Consider the following 26,733-nt stretch of genomic DNA (forward strand, 5'->3'; position numbering starts at 1 on the left):
ACCGAATACTCGAACACGATATTGACACCTCAATCGCCATTTGTCTTCGCGAATGGAAGGCTCGTCAATTTATTTTTTGCCGATGAATTGAGCCAATACAAGGGGGGGAATTGTATGGTTTCATATGGTTTTATTCTAGTTTCCATTACCAGATGAAAAGAATTGTCCTGAATGCCATTCAGGAATATTGTTATTCCTCCAAGTAAGATTTGACAATATAAATTTCCCTCGAGCTTATAGGTTTCTTGTTTCTTCTGAAATAATCTCAAAATCCGTCGGAGACTATAGCACAAAATATCTGTGTTATCATTTTTTGTTGCTAAATAAAATACGTATATCTGGTACCTGATTTCCCTTTCATAGAGCAATCGCAATCCGATTTATGATGGCCCAAAAGACTTTCTCCCAATCCTTGTATCCTCTCCACGAATGACTTGGGCTTCTCGCAGGGGGTGCTTAGCTCGCTGATGGCGTTCACGTTGGGGCTGGATCCTGCAAGTAAAATATTTTGTGCATTAAATATTCATTATAATTGACAGTTTAAAGCTAAAAATCGATAAAATCCTGAAATTTAAATTAAAGCGCATTTTAGTGTCGGCTTTTGAAGCAATCATTTTTAATTACGTTCGATAATTAAAATTGAAACGCTGGCGTATCCAGACAATCTGAAACAATAAAATTGGCTATCGTTAACATTTTGACATATTATAATAAAATACACATTTTCAGTTTACTTTATTTCTATTTTACATGTCAATAGGCTTTATGGAAAATAAATAAATATTTGTCCAAAATGAGGTTTAATTCGCCGAATGATAATTTTAGTAAAATAGGGTACCATCGTATTGTCAATACGGCTTCGATTCGAAATTCAATACGATGCGGTTGGATTTCAATTTAAGTTTGGAATCTTCAATGTTTACGCAGAAGTAGGTATAACGAAGTTGAAGTAATAAAAATTCCTAATGAAAATTTGCAAGCAAATCGGCTTTGCGACCGTTTCATTGGTTGCAATTGAATGGAATCTTTAGCGTATATGCAAAAGTAGGTATAATGAATACGAGGTGGGCAATAAAATTACAAAATGGAAATTTTCAAGTAAATCTGCTCTGCGCTCATTCCATTTATCGCAACTAATTAATACAGGCAGATAGAGAATGAAATTGACCATAGATAGAAATAATATAAATACATAAAACTGGGTTTTGAACTGCGAGTCAAAGCCAACATATGGAAGAAATGGATAAAAAAATTCACTCATCTATAGCGATCAATTATGATCAATGAAATATCTGTAAAGCAGATTTGCGTGCAAATCTCCGTCGTGTGATTTTATTGCTTACTTCATAATCGTTGTATCTACGTAAACGGTAAAAATTCCCAACTTAACAAATTTCTCGCGGAAAATAAATCTTCCATTCAATCCTTTTCAATGTTACGTGGGCAAAAAGCAATCACTTACTTTCGAACGCACGAACATTTAAGAGGAATATTCAAGATTGCCTATAAGTCAATTTAGTGCATAATGGAGCACACAAAGTCGCATTTAAGGGACTTTAACTAAATATTTGCAAAAATTACAGGAGCAGAAATTATCCAGTCGATCGTTCGAAAATAACCGTGCAAAAAGTTAGATGGAGAGTTAGTATTACAAATTTACTGTTTAAACTGCCTATCTAATGTTTGGTGTAGGGAAAAAACCATAACTGGGATTACTACCTCGGTTTTTGCAAAATGCCTTAATTTTTTCAATTGACGTCGAATATTGCGTGTGTTTCTTATATTTTCTATATGCTGGCGCTCTTGTGTTTGACATCATTCTCTAGGGAGTATTCTACTCCCCACATAACAAAATTGGGCCTTAAGACGATGTTGGCCGTAGGGTAAATCTTGCAAAGCCTTATTGTGAGCGTGTAGGAATCCACCGTTTCGGTCTTTTTCCTACCGGTGTAGAAAATATTAATTATTTACGTTACTTTTAGGTAATCCTGTATGTGAGAGGAGAGGCAAAGAACAACGGGAGCTGGGAAGGCGGAATTTTGGGGGACTTATAAATAAAGAAAAAGAAGAAATAAAAAAATAAACAAGATTCGTTGACAGTCAATGGTTCTAGAAAGTTGTGGCTAAGAGAATGTTTTTTTATATTATAAAGACAATTCTGGGGTATACTTTACGCGGAATCCCATTTAACATGAGTTACATAACGATCTTGGAAAGAGTTATGCCTTGACAACCTCTATATAGAATATCCTAGAATTTCGCTTAAATATCTCAGAATGTATTGAAATAGTCAAAATGCAAGATATTTTTAAGCATACAAGGGGGCTCAAAATGTATGACGCACCAACCTTGCATTTTCTTAAACGGTACACTCCGATTATTTTTATTTCTTTATAATCTGTGGTGATTCAGTGCAATTCTTATCGAGCATGTCCTATCACATATCTTCAGTCACTTTAAGAAATACCTTTTGAAATTTGACATTTTCCATAATTGTATGCCTAATTGCCAAACGTTTCGAAATAAAGGGTAAACGGTTTTCATCATGCAAATCAAATTCATTCTATCATGATTTAACTCAAATTAAGCGAACTTTACAATGTAAAATTTTCCTGATAATGACAAGTTCGTTACTGCCCATTGTAAGCATAACAATCATTACTAGCTGTTACAACTTTACAGTTATACACCATTTCCTTTGCAGCTTCAATCTGAAACATTTCCGGGATGATCATCGCATTTGTTCTGATTTTCCAGACGTTTGGCTTGGCACATTATAGCAGGAAATTGAGCGGTATATTTTCGTTCCGAGTAATTGCAGGAATTAAGTACGATGTAGCTGAAAGGTGATTGCGCCGAAACTACGTTCAAGGCACTTAGATAGTAGTAACATGTTATTAGATTAGGTCATGAACTTGCCGTATAAATTTCAGCGACTTAGTTACAAGTAATAGATAATAGATACTTTCGTTAAACAATACATACATAATTGTGGCCTGGAACATGATACATAATATTTTCTAATCGATCGATTCCTATTAAATCTGTCACGTATTTTATTTCTAAGTATTTCGCAAATTAATAAAATAAATATTAAAATAAACGTCGAAATATCCTCCGCGTTACTAGGGCCTGAACCCAGCTCCAGTAACGATCTATTAAAGTTGCATGTATGCCATGTAATTTAAACTTGTCTATTAACTTACATCTTCAGCCCTTAGTGTAGATACATCTTGTTCTGACAACATAATTAAAGTTTGCTTAAGAGAAATGCACTTACATCCTGGCTTCAAATTACTGTTAATAGTGAACGTCACTATAACAGCCTGATGTAATATTCCTAGGTACATTAAAACCTAATATTGATTATTGAAAAAAGACCTGAATTAGGCAGCTTAGTATTTCAAGTTTAACTTAACCAAATGCCCGTAAAGCAATCAAATAGATTTCATTTCATTAGTTTAACGCCTCGTTTAACGTAAAGTTAGAAACGGGAACGTAGCAGGGCTTTAAGCTTGCAGCGTGCGAAACTAACGGTTTCAGCACTTAATTAAGGGAGCAAATACGTTTATTAGGCGAGAGAGAAATTTCGTTTTGTAAGACTTTTAAGTAAGACATAGGTGGCTATTTCGTTGAAAAGATGATATTGCAGAATTCGGTTTCTGAGGCTCAGCTATAAACCCTCATTTTGAACTTCATACGCGGCCAAAATTGAGATTTTGCCTGGAAATTGCCGTTTATGTCACCAGCTATGGTGACCTAAATGGCCATATCCATTCGTTTTAGGAGTGGGATTCTGCAAGATGAGCGAAGCGAGGTACCGCAACATGACACGAGTTATACAAAATAGCACGTCCTAATGAGATTCATACATGATTGCTTCTAATTTTGCCGTATGATGAACAAATTACAGGGAAATGCATATATTCTAACATATTCAAGCTGCGCTCTGGATCTACAGAATTGCAGCAACCATCATTGCGACTGGTCCCATTTGTTAATTATGAGTCTAATGAAGGCACCTGCATTAATTATGTAATTAGTTGCGAAGTGAAACACGTTTATTCACCGATTAGAAATAAAAATGAGTTAGAATTGAAATTCGAAAAAATGATTTATTATATTTTAAGGTTGCTAAGTGCAAGCCTTTCCCACCCGGTATATGCATATACGACTTAACACACTAGATTTAATAAAATAGCAATAAATTACTTGAACTAAGAGTAAATTAAATCAAGAGCTCAAAAACACAACTTTTTTGAATCATAACATCAAAGGTGATGTTTTATTGGACACTCATTTCCAAGCCTTCCAAATCTTCATTAACTCGGTAGGTAAACAATGAATTATATACGTACCATGAACCTAACTAGCCTGAACTAACCTGTTTCAGAAACAAGAAATGAAAACTTGACTCACAACGATTCAACAGACCAAATGATATCTGTTTTATTAGACAATTAGGATTCTTTGAAAATGGAGACGTTTGGTGCTGTTCAACCAATTGTTCACAATTTTAGGGCAACATTCAGCTTCGCTTCCCATTTACAACTTGGACTCGTGCGACTTATGAAGTTGCCTTATGAAACTCGTATCTTAATATACTATTTTGCCACCAGAAATGTGCTTTAATTCAAACATAAATAGCAGATTTATGTGAACTTGGAAAGTTCAATACATTTTTAGAAAAGAATAGGTGAAATGAAGTATCTCAAAGTGAAAGCCTTTTTAAGTCATCAGCAATGTCTCAACGGATTAAAGGCCCGTCACCATTTTCGCTCGTTAAACTTTGTCCTTTTATATATCCCCATTTTTCCTGCACAATCATCCCACAAACGCACAAAAACTGGAAAAATATGAGTCACAACCGAAAACTTTATTACTGGAAGAATGCTCTGAACTAAAGTGCCAAAGTCAGATATATTTCAGACTTCCTAGTAGCTACGTGATGTTATATACCTAATTTATTGTCGAAGTAAATGTCGCGAAACTCGAAATTGTAGACAGGCATTATGTTAGACTTAACCCGAATTACTTATCCTTACTATTGAGAGAAGTATTAGTTTAAATAAAACAATTAAAATTAATAACCTCTGTTATGGGATGTTATTGGAGCACAAGCAGTAGTAGAGCTGAGCACTGTCATTTCCTTGAAAGCTTTACCTTCCACTTTAACGCTCTTCTTGACGAAGGACAAGAACAGGTGTTTGCAAAGCTCCCTGGGGGTCTCGATCTCCAGGTACGTGTCCAGAAATTCACAGAAGCCTTGAAGATCGATGTCCTGAAACAAAATTAAATTTTCTACTAGACACTTTTACTGAGCTTCCAGCATAATTATTCAAAATTGATAATAAGCTGTAAAGGCAGCAAACAAATTACTCCCTATACGGGCAATCAGGATTAATTTAGGGTCAGTCTGTTCGTGGAATGTTATAAATAAGGTCGCCAGTATGGAATTGCTTATGCTAATCATGTTCTGGGAATCGCATTAATTTACGGGATAAATTCTGGGGATTTGTACGTGTGATACCCTCCCCCTCCCGCCCGGAGCCAGCCTTCCCTAATTAAATTAAAATAAGGTTATTTTGAAAACATAACTGAATACCGGTGCTATGGGATTTCCCCAAGGAGTTGAAAAGTAGTTTCCATCCAACAATACAACCAGAATTGATTTCAGAAATCTCCAAAGCACGAGTTTGTCGCACGTCGACTTGACTTCAATTCCAATTCTATTTGGAACGTAGCCAAAATTGGGTCCCTGTCCTCATTATCTTATGCATTCGCCCTACAGGCCCTACACTGCGACAATGGAATATTATCATGGAGCATACCTAAAGTACGTTTAGGGAATTGCATGCTCTATTGTCGATACGAATTGTCGCTTAAGGGTGGTTGGGCTAGGTGTTGTTCACTTTAGTTGTTAGGTAACTGTTGTTGAGATGTATGTATGAAAACTTCGGCAATTGCAAGCTTGAAAAGATTCGTTAAGAGATTAGAGACACTGAAGTTAAGGAATTTAAATAGGGCTAGTCAAGAACAAAATTATTTCCACCGAACTGAACCACTTAGAATGGAAATTGCAATACACGGAACGAAATTAGTTTCTGCCAAAAAAGAGCTGGAGTGTTGCTTCTAAGCGACGTTGAAATCTAAATAACACTAATCAATCAAGCTTTGTACAACAATTAATCAACCACTCATAAGATTAAAAAACAATTTCAAACCATCTCTGAAGAGATTATTTAGGGTTAACTAGGTTTCCATTCTTGATCCAAACTTGTTGAAATTATTTTAGCTAATGCGGGCGAAGTCTTAGCAACAGCATCAAATTCTAAATTAACTTTTCGACGTAGCAACGTTGACACCCTGATGTAGGAAGATTGTGTTAAAGTAAACTTTGGGCAATAGAAACTTGGTTAAAGTACACAACAACAGGATAAACTTTGAGTTTGCTGCTGCATATAACAAGAGAATATTACGTTTCTTTGTTATTTCGTTAATATAAGTTGCAGTGGTTCTAGGTGTATAGTTTGGTAATTCAAGGAAGAAAATAGAGGTAAGTTCGGAGAAACATTTTGAAATATGGTTTACAGCCAATTGATTAAAGCGGAAACGAAATCTGGAAGGAATTCCCACGCAAGCTGGCGTTTATTGCGTCTTTCTCCTGTCTTTATTTCGTCATTTGCATGGAGATTATCCTCCTCTTGGAGTTGACTAGAGTTAGATAGATTGACCTTTACAATAGTAAATCCTGACTGGAGAACAAAGGTTGCGTTAAGCAGAACATTTATTTAAATTTTTGGAACAAAACAAGGGAAATAGGGGAAAGGCGACGGTCAATCAACAAAGGTCAACACAATGTATACACCGTGAAAAAGTGGGTAGAATCGGGTCTCCATTCAGCAGTTCACACAAAATACAGAAGCGCTATTCACGCAAAGAGGTGGTGCTAGCAATATTCTTTGACGTAGGACGAACATTCGATAATGGGAGAAACAACATTTGCGATGCCCTTATGGAAAAAGGACAAAAGCAATAAAAAGACAATAGCGCTGACATGGCAGCAGTGGATCACACAACATCCTTAGGAGTTATTCTCGAGTGAAAGTAGTCCTGGTCAAATCATAATGGCCAGCTATGCAGTAAACTAAACAAGGTCTCTTTTCTTCTCCGTTATTTAAATTTTATTTTCAGTCAAAATGCTCTTCTTACACTCTATTATGTTACAATTCATTATAAACTGTTTTATCGGATTGTTTGCTGGGGCAATAGTCCCGAAATCAACCAGCTTTTAATATCGCAGAAAAACGTTATTGGGCAAATGACTGGCACTGATAAGCGAGACTCGTGCAAGCCCTTTTTCATGCGACTGAATTTGCTGACAGTAATTTCAGTGTACATATTAAAATGCTCCTTAAATATAAAACAAAATAATCATTAAATTTGAGACAGAGCATGAATGAGACAAAACATGCATAATTGCGAACCTAGACACACAAAAATTAGTTAAATCTGCAACAATGTAGATCGACTTCGGCCTTTAACGAACTAGAAGCTGTTTGCATGAAAACATATCACTTACATGTAACATAAAAAACCCTACGAAATATCAACACCTTTAAATGCAAATTAAAGAAGTTTCTTTCAGGCAAATTTATACCTGCACGGTGGGCGAGTTTTGTAACGCCCATCTGCCAGGTCAGGACAAAGAAATAAAGATTTATTTATTAAAGCTTGAGTAGGGTATCTTTGAGTAGGGTTCACACAGTTAATAAAACACAGTAGGTAGTTAATTATTGCTTATCCCTAAATTACCAGTACTTCACCCAAATCCAAGGGAAAGTGTTAAGGAATTACTTCCAACATAATACGACTCGTAAACTGGACTAATCTTTCATGTTAATTTCTTTGAACCTTAGAAGAAATGTTATCCGAGAATTTTTTAAATTTTAAATGAAGCTACTTTTCCGGCACTTATTCTGACTAATCTCAGATTAGAACATCGAAATTATTTCTCAAAAATTGTAATTGATTTCAGGAAAGAATGTTCAGAAGTTCTTACTACTTTCACGAAATTGTCACAGGGGAACGATTTCCAGAACTAATTCAAAAGGGACTAAACTAGAGTAATATGAACTAGTTTTGAATGTTAGATAATTTACATTTTATGGCAATGGAAACTGCCTTTCCGGTAAAATTTCCGAAACGATCTACTTTGACTTTCGAAGAATTTGAATTGGCCTTAGGAGAAGTATTCAGAATTTTAGACAAATGGACTTATCCATTCCTTCCTTTCTTGCTTTGGTGTGTACAGGTTAATTCGGCACCACTGTGCAGGGTTACATTTTGACAAGTAAATATATACATACCAAGTAAAGCCAGAAGGGGACTTATATCAATATTTGGACTAGAAAAAAGACGTTTTTCCCCAACAGAAATAATGAACAGTTGCTAAAGTCATTTTAGGAACAAAATTACAATTAGGAATGCTTTAATAAAGCAGGTGAAAAGTATAACTTTAACAACTTGATACCTGGAAAATGGTCGAATTAGAGCACGTAGTAATCTTATTTTAAAAAACAATAAACTGTAATTAAATGTACGAGAGCCCTCCAACATAGTAGCGAACGATCGCAAAATCACACATAACATAAGCTTTCCACCAAACTTTTTGCTGATATAAGAGCTTTAATTAAGTTGAGATCAATCACCAATTACGATTTGAAAAACGAATATTCTATTACGAGCTTCACAGGCAAAATGCAATGCAGCCGTAAAAGTCTAGTTGGAAATGCAAAATATGCATTCATATTTCCATCGATCATAATAAATCGTGACAATTTTTATAAATGGCCTATCATTCTAAATTGAATTATGAACAATAGCTGGAATGGAATTATCATGTTTCGGCAATAATTAAATTGCAATTTTTTATATTTCATGTCACTGAAAAAGTTATTACTTAATTATTTATTGAATTTGAAGGATTAGATTTTGATATTATGTTCATGTAATTTTTTAAAATTTATTTTGGAGAAAACTGAACGAAGGGACACGGGACAAGGAAGTGATTCTAGAGACTTTTATAGATACAAATTATTGAAAAAATAAATATATAAAAAATTCTGTTAATTTTTGCTACTTCCGTTTACTACTCCTTCTTAATCACCTCAAAAAATCAAATTTTCACCTATTCAGCCCTATTAAGTTTAGTTTGGAAACAATCCCAATTCTAGTCTTCTGTCAGTCCTTCAAGTTGTTTTTGTCTGCATTTCATGATTAAAAGTTCATATTACTTGTACAAGGTGTCTCTTTCTAAAGCTCAACCATGGGGATCTCGGTAACCATAAAAGATACGAGGGCGGTTAAATTGCGGCAAAATTGTGCTATTTAGAGTTCACGAATATCCGGTTTTAAAGTTAAAAAAATTCTATGACTTTCAGAGATATTCGGAAAAAACTGAATTTTTAAAACACTTTTTTACTTTTTCTTCAACCTATTTTGTGAGGTAATTCAAAATTCACACTTCATCAATGAAACTATATTTTTTTACCACGACGCCCTGCATAACCAATGCATCAATTCACGAATTCATAATCACACATTCAGTATATCATCATTTATGCATATCTCTTTGATCGCGCTCGAAAGCTTTACCACTGTCAATTTCCATTAAGTTCTATATCGTTATAACGGAGGCCATTATCACGGGCTTGCAGTAAATCTAGGATGACAGTAGGAAGCCTTACACAGCAATTGCTTTACATTCATATATTACTGCAATTAATTCAGAATTCAGTTGAATAGGTACATCTAAAGCGGGCTTGAAAATTTAGTCTTTGAACTAAAACCATTAAAAGAAAAACGATAAAAATCTAAACTAATACGTAACCACTCTTCTTTCAAATTCAATCCTTTAAAGCAAACACGGTCGCACATGTCCTGCAAACTTGTGGTCAACCACTGCAAACTCACAAACTAATTCAATCAGTTTTAGTTGGATTATTTTGTACAGTTTGCACACTTGTTCCTTCCTTTTCCCACTTCTGGTAGGAATATTCGGAAACGGAAATCCGATTATAGCGAAAACCTCGGAATTTTCGAACAGCAACGCCGCCCAGTGACTGGAAAACAACTATAATTAGGGTTTTCGGCCTCAACGTTAATGCTATCCAATTTGGAGGGTCCGACGTAATTAAACAGCCCAGATTCTCACGTTGTAAGGATAAATCAAGAATTTGTGGCTGGCTGATCATGATAATGAACGAACTTAGTTTCACAAGAAAATGAGGCTGAGAAAATTATAGTTTAATTAAAAATAATTTTTCTTTGGTTTGGGATGAAGAAGTGGATCAATTTGGAATGGATTCAAAAAAGGGGGAAGATCTGCTTTTGGGTCCTTGAATTTCTACTGGCGTTCATGATTTATAAGTAATTGGAAAGGGATCGGGATTTACTTTGTTCAGTTTGAACCGCTAGTACGACAATCCGGTGAGGGATCGTTAATCTGTTTGACCACAAAGCTGTACGATTTCGGGTAGAGCTGGGATAATTTTAATTTCTGTTACATGCTGGTTGTGGTCCGACAATGCTCTTGGTTGGAAACTACGCATAAAAATTATGTGCAAAATTTTGAACGAAACCTGAACTAACCCTGATGACGAATTGAGATTCGACTTACTTTTAGCTGATATAACATCTCTAACCTTCAGGGTGACTAACAAAGCCATGGAAGCGGCGTAACAGGGATCACACGTTGCTTAATTAATTATTCCTTGATTGCTGTATAATCCTCTTGATAAAGTTAGCAATACTACCATACGGTTATCTTGAAGAGCGTCTCTATAATAATTGAGAAGTACGAAATTTGTCTATTCCGCAGAGTACTAATCGCGAACATAGAAAATGCATCCAACTCCATTTCTAAAATTATCCATTTCTCAGTATTGCATAAGTCGTAAACAATGTCGAAGGTATGTCTCCACGTGCAAGCATTTCCACAAAATCCCCATTCATTTTAGAATGAATCTTTTTATTTATGCTCCTCAGCTCACAACAATTCCTGAAAATAGAATCGAATTTCGTATCCTCAAAATCCACTAAATAAGACTCGTAAAAATGGAAACCCATTTAAAATATTTACTGCCCTGGCCAAAGTAATCCCACCTCATTATGTTAAAGGCGATCTTTTGAGTTTTAAGCCAATACTTAAATGCAAATAATTTTTGCTTGCAGCTTGGTACACGATTTTCTTGGCTTGTAATGAATATTTGAGTGTCGGAAGATTGACACAAGATGGGTGAATAAGCTGACGGTGTTAACTTCACCATTGGGCCTAATGTAAAGCAAAATCTTTCAAGGTTTGGATGAAATATTAAGCGCTGCCCTGAACAATAGAGTTGAATTTCTAGAATTGAGTGATGAGGGAGGAACAGAAAAATAGTGATAACTGGATATGACAAAACTACTGAAGAGTGTGTAATGCCTAAATTCAATAAACGAAAACGAAGACTTGCTTGGTGGAGCAAAAGAAAATCAACTAAATAGGTGTTACATCCCTCTATCATGCATTCACTCGTGCATCTAATTCCTCGTCGGTAACACAAGGTACAAGTTCACCATCTTTCAAATGTATTTTCACCGTCCCTTTCTCTTAAAAATAATCTTGCCATATTCGTAAATAGCTGAAATATTCAAAACGTTTTGAGCGAAAGGTGAAATTTTTGTTAATTTTAATGAATAAATCAACCGCCTTTCACTTTAGAAATGTGTAAAGCAAGCCCGTGGAGATTGAAGCGGGAGTTTTAATTTGGTTGTTTACTGAATACCGGGGAATTTTTTTGGTTGTTTGTTGCAAGTTCTCATTGAAATTTAAAACGATTTTTTTGAAACCTAGGGGAATAATCTGGGTTCGAAATTTGTTTTTCGATATTAAATAATGGGCTGGATATGGAGTGCAGAAGAGTTGTCGATAACCTGACAATTGAATAGTGTAATTTGTAAAACTAATGGTGTCCTCATTTTACCCAGAAATTGCTAGTTTTTGTCTCATAAATCATGTTCAAGCAGTTGTGTAATAATGTGTTCTAGATCATATTGATCTTTTCACACTCTAGCGGATTAATTTCATCTTTGCATTCTTCCTTGCTATATCTCATGGACGACAGGGGTGAATTTTTTGTAATTTATTACTACTCCATTTCGGGTCTAAATCGAAATGCAATAATATTCAATAACAGAGAGTCTAGGTTTATAATTATTTTAAGTCATCTTTTTAAGTATATACCCAGTATATCTGTCCCCCTCCCTCACATTGTCATGATATATTTACGATTTAAATCCAGTTTTGATGAATAAGAATAAATCGTCTAATCGCAACTCGGAGTGTGTCGTGTTCTTTTATAAAAGCTTCAGCTCTAGATCTGCCTTTTTTACTTTCCAATAGAGCCTTTCCTAACTAAAATCGTAGCATGGCATCATACTCGTGAAAGGGAATGTGCTACAAATTATCGAGAGGTTAACAGCACGTAATATAAACGTTTGTCCAATGAGTTACCAACTAAACCATGATTTCTGATGTATCAAGATGCCGAGTCGATTGGAAGAAACTTCTACAAAGAATACGTAACAATCGTCTAATAAAAAATAGTAAATAGTAAACCAAAAAACTTTTTAAACTTATATAAATGGGCCTATAAAAAAGAATGTTAGGTGTATGTGTATTGATTATGTTCTATTAAATTATTTTATAATTATTATTAATTATCATTATTAAAAGATTTATTTATTCAATTTCTTCCAATATGATAAGCCACTGACTCACTAAAAGTCCTGCAAATGACGATAACACTAATTCCTAATTTTTACTTCGAAATCATAAAAGTTGTCGTATTAGAGACTTTGAAAGTTATAAAGCTGTGCAGAACCCCAGAACTCGTTATCGTTATCGTCATTTTAACTTTATTGAACGTTTACTTTCACTTTAACATTTTAATAACAATTATTAAATTTCAGGAAATAAATCTCGAGAGGTGAGGAAGTTTCACAAATTGGATTTTTCAAAACAAGCAATCGTAGCTAATTTGATTACCATAGCAGGAACAATCGGTCCAGCTTTCAATAGTAACTTGGAGCAGTTGATTAATGCAGAATAGTATGGATTTATTTACGAGGCATACTCTTTTATCGACGAACTGAACATTGATTCTATGGAATATTCCTAATTCGATACTCATTTCCAGTAAAGAGTTCAAGATTAAAATAATGTTGTTGTTGGGGATTTGTATTTATCTTTTTATTTGAAACCACAAACGGAGTCCCTGAAAGTCGACAAACATGCCGATCCCCGGCATCTTGCCTTATTTACAATTCGCAGAAATTCATCTCAGAGCTCATGCATTTATTTGCGTTGCCATATTGAAAATTTGGACAAATAGAGGATCTATCGAATTATATTTCGCTTTTCGAAATCTTTTTGGTTAAAGTACTTTGAATTTTCGTTTGTGAGATTCTCGGTGCGACATGTATGGAGTACCAAGTACCTACTAAAACCGATATAAGGAGAATCGCAGTAAAAAATATTTCTAGGGACGCTAAGGTGTTCTCTAGCTGTGTGTGTAGGTAATGCAGCTAAGAGACGCAAGGAGTAGAATATAGAGTCCATAAAAGTAAACTTCTGACTTAACCTAAATAAGCAGTTAGGGTCTCCAAACTCCATAGAACTTCACAAAGAAAAGTTCTTAAACAAGAGCAATGTACACTCATGTGATTCTCCATAAGAAATAGCCTTTGCAGAAGATCAGTTCAATCTCCATAACATTGGTGTTCCCTTTCAAAGTTCCAAAAAACAATTACCTATCAGGTTGATTGGAAAACTTTTTCAATATCACTATCTATCACAACTGAATAATCTTAATTGATCATTAATGCGGCAGAAAATTCGAACTGTTATGAGCATAGAAGTTTAATTAAAATTGATAAAACCCGCTGTTCCATCGGCAAATTGGCGCTGTTTACCGTCCTTAAAAAATCCTAATTGCTAAATTTCTCTTTTACCACTTCAGCTCCGCTTCCCTTTGAAGAACATTGTCGTTTTAATGCACTTTAAAAAGGCGATAAAGATAACGAGCTCGGGGGTTCTAGAAGGTTCGCTCTTTCAGGAAGTCACTAATGCCGATACAAGTTTTATAAAGATTACGATTAAGTACGGTTAGGTATTAGAGATTTCGCCATTGCTGGGACATTTTATGACTTCAGAAATATTCGGTTTTACATGGAAAGCTCGTAAAAGTTGCTCCAGCGCACTCGATTTTATTATCTTGACACTGCATTAAATTTGTAGATCTGCAGAGGCAGATCTTTGAACGAGAAGCTTGATTTATCATTTCTCCACGAGTTATAAGCTCCATACTACTTTTTCTCAGCCAACGTACTAGAACATTTATTCTTGGATTGATGTTAGTAATAGGTTTTTCCCTTCCTATTGGAAACGGTTTGAAAAAGTAGGAAGAATTTGGAAAAATATTTCTACCAAGAACTTTTCCATTCCGTTAATGGGTCGCTTTCAGCTGGTAGAGATGAAGAGAACACTATTCATATGTCAAGATATGAAATTGCAGCTTCCGTGTTTGAGTTATGAAGGGGTCAAATTTACTTTCTTGGAGATGAAGATCGCTGGTAATAAATGTTTGTTCAGGAGTTTTTGTTCTCTATCATGAGATCAAAATTGTATTTTCTATCGTCCAATTTCTTCAGAGCATTGGACAAAAGAACCAAAAAAGAAGTGTTGACCTCAATAACGCAGTAAAGTAGTTGGCTTGTAGAGAATGAAATGGTTCAAGATCTGTATATAATGTAGTTCAAATCTGCACCTTGACAAAGAGTAGGGATTAAAGCTCTCTAAGAGCAAAATGTTGTCATGTAGGGTATTAGAAAGAAGAAATCTCTCTTGTACTGCACTTCACTCATCTAAATAGTCAAAAGTTACGTGTAATTTATCAGTCCACACAAGACCAATTCAAAATCATGAACGATTACAAACAAGTTTAGGTACATACCAACTTTGTGAGGATTATGCCGCAATTGCGATTCGTATGTTCATAATATTAAATAATATACAAGGCATCACGAAGAAGATATCGTATTTCCAAGACTTTCGGAGAACAGACAGCTTAGAAAGTCATTAAAAGTAGGACTCTTTATAAAACTGGGCAACCGGTTTCCGCTTCCATTAATATAGAAGTGTCGTGTTCCCACGAGCGCGCCTGGGATTCCATTGAAGCCTCTCCAGCTTTTTAGAGTTTTGATGAAAACCCAAGATCAAATAATATGTGTCAAAAGTTATAACCAATTTGCTTCTTTGAATTGATGGAGTTTCCATCTATAGGAAGTTATGGCAGAATGAAACCGCATTGAATCTGAATTAATTTGAAAGTTAAAGTGGCACTGAACAGGCTCTTCCTTTGTATTACAATTATGAATATTAAAAACCCATTGACAGTCAATCGAATATGAGTTGGAATGACTGTTAATGCACCTCTAGACCTGATTCAAACCGATATTGTGACCAATTAATGGATTTTCAACCGGGAATAATCCTACAATTGACGATTTTAACAAAGTTCAATGGAGGAATTCAGGTCAAATGCATGAATTTCTACATCAATTTATGGCTTTTCGATTCATTTTGTCCCTGGCGTTTAATTCGGCACAAATTGAAACTTTGGAAACGACGCAACATTACCACTGTAATACTCAGCTCATTTAATATTCGCTGATTATTGAGTTAGCGAATGCCGCAACCGCTGCAGACGTTTGCATTTTGCATTATTACCAGATCTAAATTTTAAACGCTTTCCGCAGTGTAAGCTCTATTACGTTTGCGGGCGATTTTTAGTTGATTGCCCGAAAAAGCGCTATTGTGGTAGAACAGGGGCTCAAAGTATTAAATTGGTATTATAAACCTCCTAAAAGCTCATTTTAGATGGAGGTACTTAGAGTGCATTTCGGAGCTTATCCTGAATTATTAAATAGTCTAGCACATGCCAGGTTTCGCATAAAATCACAGAAGTATCTGGAAATAAAATCAAACGTTCCGTATAGATTTTATAGGGACGTATACCACTGACAGTTAATTTTCTTAAGCCTAAATTTAGTCTCCCTAAATGCGAGGGGTAAATCAGAGAAAATAATTTTGCTCTTGGCAAATTTATTGAAGACTTCAAAATTATCGTGCTGTAGAGCACAAAAAGGCTTTACTGTATTTATGGAAAAACAAGCAATCCCGAACCCAAGGGCATCGTCAGACTTGAGATCGCGAGGGTGTTTGTTGTGTGCACGTGTCGAGCAAGGGAATCCTTTGATCTGAATTAATGGTAATTGAACGGCAGCCCTTAAATAGGAGAACTTGAATGTTAATAATATGTTACGAAATTTTATATGATTTAACTGGGTAGGCGTCGTTCGGGCCCATTTACATAATGGTCGCCATTATGGTAGAACATACAAGTTATACCAGGTATAACACGCTTTTTCTCATCATCCTATATATTTCTCTATAATTTTTGAATGCAAAGAAGGGCACATAAAGAAGTATTTGGAAATTTATTGAACCCGTTACGTTTCCGCAAAAAGAATTGATATTTGGATTATTCAATACTTAGGACGGTTTTAACCAATTTGACTAAATTATTAGACACGTCTACTTGAACCGAATTCATATTTTACAACCACCACAGGATGTCCCAGGAAAACCCGGATAGAATGATATCACCATGTTTGTAATGACTAAATAAACCCATTTGACCAAAATACATTTAACTGCTCATTTTGAAACGGTTTATTGTATCTTTAAATTCCTCATTAAAAATTGTATTTATGATTATTAATATTTACCTTTTTGCCATGGGTAGTTTTTAAATTAGTGAAAATGAAAACTGTAATATTTGGTTTTTTCGGGCATTTACCAAAGTGGTTAGAGCTATTGAAATTTCGAGACGGAATTTTGTTAATCTCCCAATTGTACAACTTTTTCCTAATTTAATCAACCTTGTATCTCTTATCATATCTGAAATTCCCATACATCATCATTCTTATCTTGCATCTTTATCTACATACCAGACATCATTATCTTGGACATGTATAGGTAAATTCATATAAATCCGGTTCTTTTTACACGCACAAAACATAAATTTCTTATTTTCTCTATTTCTTTTTGCCCATATTTTTCTGCAACACCCTATATAAATATAAATAATTCATTAATTAAACGCTAATTTTATAACACCACAATTATTTGAATGAACAACACAAAAATTTTTATACAGGGTTTGGTCTCGTGGTATATTGATACTCACAGTTTGCTCCAGACAGCAGTGATCTGAAAAATAGGGTAACGCCATTGCAGTGTGGAACTTTGATTAAACATTTTCGTGAACATATAAATGGTTTAGTGATAGAAGATCAAGCAAATTTGTACAAAACCCCGGAAGGACTTGTTATATCTCAGATTCTATTGAATTTCACATATATGTTAGATGTTTTTGATAACGATTCTAATTAGTATCTTAGCCTCTCAATTTGACTTTAAATATCGAAGACATTTTCGTAAAATACCTACCTGTCCAGGTCTATTTTTTTCCTTAAGCAATAGAATTATATTTTTTGTGTCTGAGTTGTTTGGGTGGATAAAAATGCAAAGGAATTTCATACAAGGACGACGCAAACGTTTTATTAGAATTACACTATAGTCTATTTAGATGAAGGCAGATGAAATTTATCGGTCTTGATATAGCAACTTTAATATAAAGAAACTAAATTCAGAACAGATAAACGGTTTAAAAAGGCTTATTTATCGTGAACATATATCGCATTAGTATAAACCACTTCAAGAAGTTTAGAAGATACAGTACTATGGTAAGTGATTATTTTTCGATTTACATCACTTCTTCTTACTTAGGCTTACGTGAATCTGAAAAATTCACCATCTCCTGTATTTTATATAATATTGTGTAACAAATTTGTCACTTAATATTATTATGGCAGTCATAGAGTTCAAATAGCAATTGTGAATGAAAATAATGAGTGAATCAGAAATGGATAAATTTTTTATCCATTTTTGGATAACATAAACATATGGCAAATGGTTCAATTCTAAAAAGCTAGAATTGTTTAGACATTTGGATCAAACTTGGGATAAGTACTACTTGTAAAAGACCCAAAAGCTCATCTGCCTAGTGTCTCGTAAATCAACCATTATCCTACCAATTTTTCTCCCTTATTGAAAGGTTATCTGATAGGCACCCTCAAAAGCAATACTCTAAAAAAATTGGTTCTAAAACTTTTAAAATTGAGTTTTAAAACATTTTGTTATTTTTCTTGCACTTGCAATTTACATTTATAAGCTTAAAATGTATTGCAGCTATTTGCAATTTTAGCGACTTTTCAAGTAATTTTCACTGCTACATCATCACGTCATGGATTGTTTAACTTCAATATTCTATGTCGTCACTTGTCAAATTTTTAAAAAATGAATTTGTGGCTTTCTATTGATTTTCGCTTCCATGAGCATTATATTATATTATGGAAGAATTATGGAATGATAGATTTGGACGGCGCGCACCATTCAAATGCCTTTTGCGAGATATTTGCAACTTTTGCTACAGCGTTTTATTGCAAGAAGCCATGAAATTTCTACTTACAAGAATAGTGGCAGCAATAAATTGCAGACGAAAAATTGCAAACTGTAAAGCGGGCTTGATATTATGGGTTTTCTACTATTATTAATAAAGGCATATCTCAATTATTCGAATACCCGTAAAATTATCTTCTACCTAATTCACTGCCGAATGGCAAATACAAGAAAATTCATTGATTTCATTCTACATGCTTCGTTTGAATTTTCCTTTTTACAAAATTTCCTTTGGAACGGCAGCGTTTCAAGACACTGTATCCCAAAACAAAAAGGGTGTAATTGAAGATAGGTCATAGAGAGGATTCTACACAAAAGAAATTCAAATAGTTTTATTTACAAAAATGCCATTTTATACTCTTATTCGCCAATTTTTTGAAAAAACCTACGTAATCCTCACCATTTTTGAAAACTCTTCTATTTAGTTATAATGCCCCCAAAAGAATCTAGCAACTTTTCAGTTCTCTAAGTTCACTAGAAAGTGTTCAATTATTGATGTTAAAACTTATCAGGAAATACTCTTGACAGTACTTTTGTGACAAAATCTAATTCTTGCAGAGCGAAACAGATTACCCAGTCGGATACTTTGTAGCTGGTTCATCAGTTAACATCCAGGACCTTAAATGCCTACTATGCAACAAATACTTATCCGTGTTTCTAGTTTACATTTATAAATCCCCATATATCCCAGGAGGAAATGTGTGTGGAAGATGCAAATTACCCGAAACAGAAGTTTTAATGAGAAACGTTGGATTCGAGGCGGTTGCCAAGTGTCTTAGATTTCCCTGTAGTTTCGCTCCGAATTGCAAAGAAATGGTTTGCTGTGGAGTTGATATGTTCATACATGAACAGGAATGTCTTCATAGGTTGATAAAGTGCTTACTATGTAATTCTGTAAACGAAGACATTGTGTCACAAATCACTACGTATACTATCCCAGAGTACTTTCATATAGTATACGCGTATGACACTTATGCTGCTACAAATATTGCTAAACATTTTAAGCAGTATCACCTTGATGCTCTAATCAATACTAATAAGATGATCACTATTATGAAAAATAATACGCACTTACAGTTTGTTCTAAATTGTTATGGGTTACAATTTTGGGTGATAATCAATTAAACCAAGAAGGTTGCTTGCCCTGAAGTAAGCATAATCAAAATCACTGGGTCAGACAATAGTAAAAATTACATTTTTATGATATCCATGAGAGACACTGAGCATTTTTCGGAAATGCTATGTGGGAACTTACCAGTAACACGTTCAATCTCATTTGTCAAATTAGCTCCTCCTTTATATGGTACGCATCCCGTGAGCCCCAAATTTACGTGTGGAATTCATATCTACATCGAAACCTCAACTGAACTGTCCCCAGAAACAAAGTTAAACATACAAACTACAGAACAAAAGTAAAATACTTTGAATATCATTAATCTTTGCATTTTCCAATTTATTTGAAAACCATGGAAGAACGTATTTTTATGTGCGAATTAGTTCACTTTGTATGTGAAACATGTAAAATAACTAGAACCTGTTGCTCTTCGTATCTCCAAGGTTACCATGAAGGGACTAGAAATTACCAGTTAGAAGAAACTCTGAAAAACTTAAACGATTTTGACATTTAAACCTTTTCTATTTCTTCTAATTTTAGTTTCATTATGTACTATATATTATATGTATATGTGGGATTCTTAAGTCAAATAGATCTAACCCTTTTGTATATACGTATTTAAAAACTTCTATATTTTTACGATAAAGTCGAGGCACGATCAGGAAATCTTTGAATTGTATATAGTGATAGTGCTAATATTGTTAATTAGGTTAGGCCTGTTAGTTTAAGATGAAAGAGTTGTGAGGGGGCTGATGTGCCCCTATAGGGCGCCTATGTATGTCGCAACCTGGTTAGAAGTATTTTCGTCAATTTAGAGGGTTTCGCAATCGTTACCTTCATGCGATTCTGATATTTTATGATTAACGTCTAACCACCCTTTGTCGGTACTTGTGGGAAAGGATAGATGCCCTTTGTCAGCGTTGATGAGAAGTGCGGCCGCGCTTTGTCGGCATCTATGAGAATGTACCCACCAAGTGTTATTAGTACCACGGTAACGTCGCAGGTAGTGTCATAAATCGGTAATTGCTTTCTAGCCAGGGTACGACACTGTTTAATTACCCTTAGTTTTAGTATTTAAGAGCGCCCCGAATCTAGAGGGTCCTCTTTTTCTTTCGAGTGGCTCGTCAGAACTATTATCCACAAGCAGAATTCAAGGTGTATCCGTTAACATTAATAAATCCTATTATTAAAACCCTAGACAACGTTAGAAAACCCTACATATATATATACAATATACGATAGTATATTTAATATATATTTATCAGCATTTAATCTAATTTAAAATTTCTTTGTATATGTGCCAAATTTATATTTTGAAATAAATCTTCATAAAATGAAATAAAAAATGTTTATTTAATATAACCACTGCTTTCAAACAAAATAGCATGAATTTAACATTATCGTTTATTATCACGTACAAGTAGCCTTAACAGGTAGGTCAAGCAAAGCAGATACTGCTGCCTGTCGCTGGTTTTGTATACAGGGTGAGGTCTTTTCGATAAATTTATGGGGCCTAGAAAAGACAGTAATAGATAAATGAAATCTAAGTGTATGTTCTCGGACCAGGGTTCGAAGTGAAACTCTGTAGTGTAGTTGTTACACATTTTCTCATTAGTATACAGGACATTTTTGAAAAATCTACTATTTTGTCACGATACCTTACCTCGAATATTGTAGAAAATGGATTAAAAGTTCAAATGACAATATTTTAGACATTTATGTACATATATATCATTTTTACTTTACCGCACGTGTGAGGTTGTCAGCTCAACAACAGCTTCTCATACAGAATACCTAAAAATACTTCGATGCTCGGCTAGCCTCTAAACTTCTTGAATGGTTTATATAGCTAGTCATAAATCACCCACCTCGATAGCTTCTCGACCGGTCTCGTCGCGTTTAGCGTTTTTGCACACCTTCATACAGTAAGAAGACTTGCACTCTTCGTAACAATGATGTCGTCTTGGATTACTCTATCTACATATGTAACTTCTAGAAGTTACTGCTTGAACTAGCCACTGCTGAGGAGGATATTTTTTACAACGAAAACCACTTCGATGGAGCAACTTTGTTTAGATCACAATCAATGGGATTGATCAAATGTAATTACGCAATATGCAATTCAGTTGAAATGCCGGGGTTTTACAAAATGGAATCCTACAGGAAGGGGTCATCAAGTGAAAGTCATAACTTTGAACTTTCGTAATTAAAAGGTCCATACTACAGTATTACGAGTACACCTATATTGTTGTCTGTCATACTTAAATAAGCGGATAAGTGAATAATACACTATACATTATAATATAGCATCAGGGAGTATAAGAATAGCCGAATAAGAATGTCAATTTTTTAATTAAAATCAAGCCGAGCGGAAAATTAAGTTGCGAAACGGTTATTTCATCGAGGGCACCAGCCATACCCAATGAACTATAACTCTGCACCAAATCGACTCATTAACTTTTCAGTCAAGTCCATGAATTTCCTAGGGACCCATCAAACACACATCGCATGGGGGGTTTTCGTCTAATTGATGCTTATAAACTCTGAGATAATAGGACAGTTAACATTTAATATTAGCGAATGGTGATACGTGTTTCTTCATTAGTTTAAAAGAAATTCATTTGGTTGGCGAATGTTTTAGGCTGTGTAAAGCGATTACTTTAACCTTTTTAATGCCTCCTAATATATGATGTTCTATTGGAAGGTTCATTTTGTGGCAGTTCACAGAAATACGAATTTCTGGTTATTGATTCTGTCCAAAATGAAATTACTATCGCAAAAAAATCCAATGTGCACTTTGTGAGCCGAGAAGTGTAAACTGGATTTTAAAAATGAAACCCTCTCAGTCTCGAAGATTTAACTCAATTTTAAATTAAACTCTGTTACTTGGGCGTAGTGGAGAGGATTAAATTGCCGTCCTCATCGGTGTATCTATTACCCTAATTACGCCCGAGAGATTGAGGGAAAGCTAATGGAGTTTTCAATTTTTTTTAAAAGAATTCCTCGAAGCCTTTATAGCTAATTATTTTCAATGTTGTCTTAATTACTTTTCCTTCGTTGCGATCTGAATAAATGGACAAAATCGCAGAATCAAGCAAATAATAAAGTACCAGTACAAATACTGCAGAATATATGAGTGAGCTTAAACCTGCTGGCAAAAGGAACTCTATAAATTGTGAAACAAAATTGTGCAGTGAATCATGCCTAAGATGTGGCAGGAAGGATTTATGGGTTTGTAAAGGAATATGAGATTAGGCTTACTGAACTGGGCGCATTGTGTTTGCGCCATTGGCTTGAATGATGGCCGGAAGATTATTGGATATTAGGAAAGCACACAATAGAACATTTCAGGCCTTCGGTTCATCTCCCTAAGGCCACATGCCTCAAATCATTCGCGGATCATTACCAATATTGAGATTGTAGGACTACTTGAAGTCAACAATTGAATGTTACCATGTTTTAGAATTCAAACGATTTGCTTAACTATGCAAACAATCGTTTAACATTCAATAACTATGCCTTAAGCGATAATTAACAAACTTACTGCACCCAACGAGGTAATTTAGTTTAAATTTGAAATGAAGTGTAAATCTGTTCCCTTGGTGTATGCAAACAACCTGGACCTAAATTTATCCTACATCGTGCACCACTTATTTCAAAGTAAACCCCTTCTAAATGTTGTAGTGGAGAGTGCTTTAAATTTTAATTAAAATTCAGCCTGGTGGCTACTTTGGACTTATTCGACGAGTACAACGTTTATTTTTAAAATCTTGGTGGAAAATTGTACACAAGATATGGTGCAAAATACATTAAATACTTCCTATGAATTTGTTAAAAGGCAAATTTCCCATTCGAAATTGAAACGTCAACCAGCCCTCTTTTACCCAGAAAATGATGTCTAGGTATTATTTGAATACACCGCAATGTTTTGAAACGTTTATGGCTGTGGCAATAGCCAAACTCAATAAGGATAGAGGAAATGGCCTGGTCCAGATTAGTTATGCCACTAATGCTGTTTTATAACTGTTAACAGGTTTGGCCAGAACTTGCACATTTTCAGTTTTCACTACTTCATGCTGCAATTTCCGATACTGTTTCTAGTGCAAGGAGATAGCCCAGATATGTTTTCTTTGGTGCTGCCATGCCAAATGATCGATACATTTTAAACAACAGAGATATTCAGACCAAAATAGCGAGCAATGCAAGAGCAGAAATTTCGCAAATTCATTCGCAACATTTGGGAGCTTTCCACAATTTTTCTTTTCAACATAATGTCTGGATTTCTTATATCATGACCAGGACCAGTCTAATCTCGGCTTCGTCTTGTTTTGCTGATTGCTATACATAAATTCAAAAACACTTTGATTAAGTATTTCAATAAGCGTTGAAAATAAGACGATAGAATTTTTAACAACCACAAATTCTCAGAGTTTCAATTTAGTTCGTATCTTTTAACAGACGTTGCTAGTGGAACACGTGATTAACTATGTGCATGGTACAATAATTCAAATACTATCAGCTTTGATGAACTCCGCGATTCTTATCAAAGGAACTGATTATTGGAAAAGGACAGAGGAGATGGATCTAAAACATTCGATATGCGAAATTTCCATACCCAGTTAGCCAACCACTGTTGAATGAAATCAGCTTTATATTTTTCGCCACGTACTCTGAAAATAGCATTTAGCTCTCAAAACAGTTCACCTGATCACCCTGTACGTAAAGTAAGCCTGAATGGTCTCTCCTTCTACAGTTGTCCAATGGAGATATTTTCGACATTATTGAGCACCTATGGTTAAGTGGGCTGAACCGTACCTAATCAAACTGAGTGTGGTCATCGCAAGAGTATAGTTTTTTCCACAAAATAATAAAAATATTTTTATTAATTATATCAACTAATTCCCCTCTCGCATTTAACTTTTTCTCATTAATCCAGAACTTCCTATCATTACTTTATAAAGCGCAATTATGAAGTTAATTCCCTAGATAATGCAATCAAGCTCTTGAGCACTTGGCCACACACCGCACATACACTATATTTAATTTTCTGTTCAAAAGGGCTCGTTACTAACTCCAAAACTTTCTGAAGAGTTAATCGAGTCGACTAAAACTTTCTAAATGCATGAAGTATGCCGTTGATGCTTCTTAATTTCATTACATGTGGATCGCAGAGGAATTCCGGAAAGTGTTTTTTTTAGGGTTCAGAAAACGTTCCTTTTTGAGCTTCCAAGTTGCGTGATGGACGAAAGAAAGTGCAGCAGAAAATTACTTGATCTAGCGCTTAAATAGGAGTTTAAGTGCTAAAGAATTAGCTTTAGGATGAGCTGTTCAGTGAAACGGTGCATAATCTGTTTTGATGCGTCATTCATCGTTTTACTCATCCAAAACTTTTGATAAAATTGACACGTAATTTAGGCTTCATCACTCTTCACATATGTCATTTGGCTCCCTCCATCATGCAGAAATTTGTCCATACGTGGATCCTTAATTCGTAAGCAAAGACGTGGGAATGCAATCAATCATGATGTTAAACAATCTTTCCGCCTCCGGATCGTATTGGACGAGATCTTGAGAGATTAAATGTCCCTTCTGACGCAATTTAGGAGACTTTATCTCATTTGTTTCCAAGCGAAATTAATTTTCCAGTTCCGATGGAATTACTTGTGTAATCCTGATGTTTATTTTAACTTGACTGTTTGTTTGTGCTTTTGATTGTAGATGGTGAGTTATGTTGCCTCAGACAGCAGTTAAGAGACTGTATTAAAATATAAATCCCGATAAAATGCAACATACATGTCTTAATGAGGGATGCAATACATAAATATTTACCCCCCCCTGAAGCCGTCACTGAACTGGACATATCCCTTTTTAAGAGTAATTCTGAAAAAGTTAGAGATAATTTACGGCAATGCCGAAATGCAAGGTTAACACAACGTATAATCTTTTTTCTCTTCCATCAGGTAAAAATAGCAACAAAAGGGGCGTGGGATTAATGAGGTGATTATGCTACCCGGGTGCGTAGGAGCGGAAGAGCCAAACAAAAATAAGGGTAAAATAAAGATAAATGAGTTGTTTTGTGGAAATGCTGTGTTAGCTATTGAATAATATCTAATGGTAATTCATGCTGTGCATATACATAGCTGGAATCATTATCATTAAATTGAAAACACAATATGGCTTGGTTATTTATTGTGCGATAAATAATGTGCGCTTTGGCTCTTGTTGACGGTCCATGGATGTAGAAAGTTTACGTCAGGGTGCACAAATGCTCTATATCAAATTGCATTAGCGATTTAATAAAAATCGAGACGAAATGTGTTATGCGTGCGACAATGAAGATTTTAAATGTTACAATTCATTTTGAGAAAGGTAAATTTTAAATAACACTAAAATTTTATACTGCGCAGTAATTTAAATGTTGTAGGTCAAAGCTAACAACAAATTAATCTTAAATCGCAACCAAAGTTTTTACTTTCAAATAAATGAGACTAGATAAACTAGACAAATATTAGCTAAAAGCTTTGCAAAAGTTTCCTTTCGGTCATCTCGAATTACGTTAGAATTTCAAAGATTTCTTAAGGTAATTCCAAGTTAGTCGATTTGTGACACCCTTTGTTGCTCAGAAGATTCGAAAAAGTTACTTTAGATCACTTGCAATTTGTCAGGATTTACAAAAATTTACCTTTTCGTTATTCCGAAAAATTAATCAATTCAGAACATTTCATTTTAATTTATGCCACGTTTTTTAGCTGTTATGGCTCGTTATTCAGAAAATCAAAAAAAGTCATTTAAAGGTACATCGGTTTACTAGAGATTTGCAAAAATTTATCTAGTCCAGGAAATTTGGAAAATTCAAATATTTTCTGGTAGGTTAGTCCAGGTTAGGTCTAGTATAAATTGAGGTTTGCTTTGACGAATCAATGTTGAACGA

The 26,733-nt window shown here is 34.8% G+C and overlaps 1 protein-coding gene across 3 annotated transcripts in view; it reads right to left on the reverse strand.

Annotated features, from left to right (window-relative positions):
• The window catches only part of Dgk (diacyl glycerol kinase 1), a 100,201-nt gene that overhangs the window by 18,144 nt on the left and 55,324 nt on the right, over positions 1 to 26,733 (reverse strand). For all 3 annotated transcript variants that reach the window (XM_066406159.1, XM_066406158.1, XM_066406157.1), the window contains exons 4-5: positions 5,092 to 5,281; positions 346 to 492 (exon numbers count right to left, since the gene is read on the reverse strand). In XM_066406159.1, the coding sequence (XP_066262256.1) occupies positions 346 to 492; positions 5,092 to 5,281 (337 nt within the window). The remainder of the gene's footprint in view (positions 1 to 345; positions 493 to 5,091; positions 5,282 to 26,733) is intronic.

The sequence above is a fragment of the Euwallacea similis genome, chromosome 3, assembly GCF_039881205.1.
Source record: "Euwallacea similis isolate ESF13 chromosome 3, ESF131.1, whole genome shotgun sequence".
NCBI classification, from domain to species: domain Eukaryota; kingdom Metazoa; phylum Arthropoda; class Insecta; order Coleoptera; family Curculionidae; genus Euwallacea; species Euwallacea similis.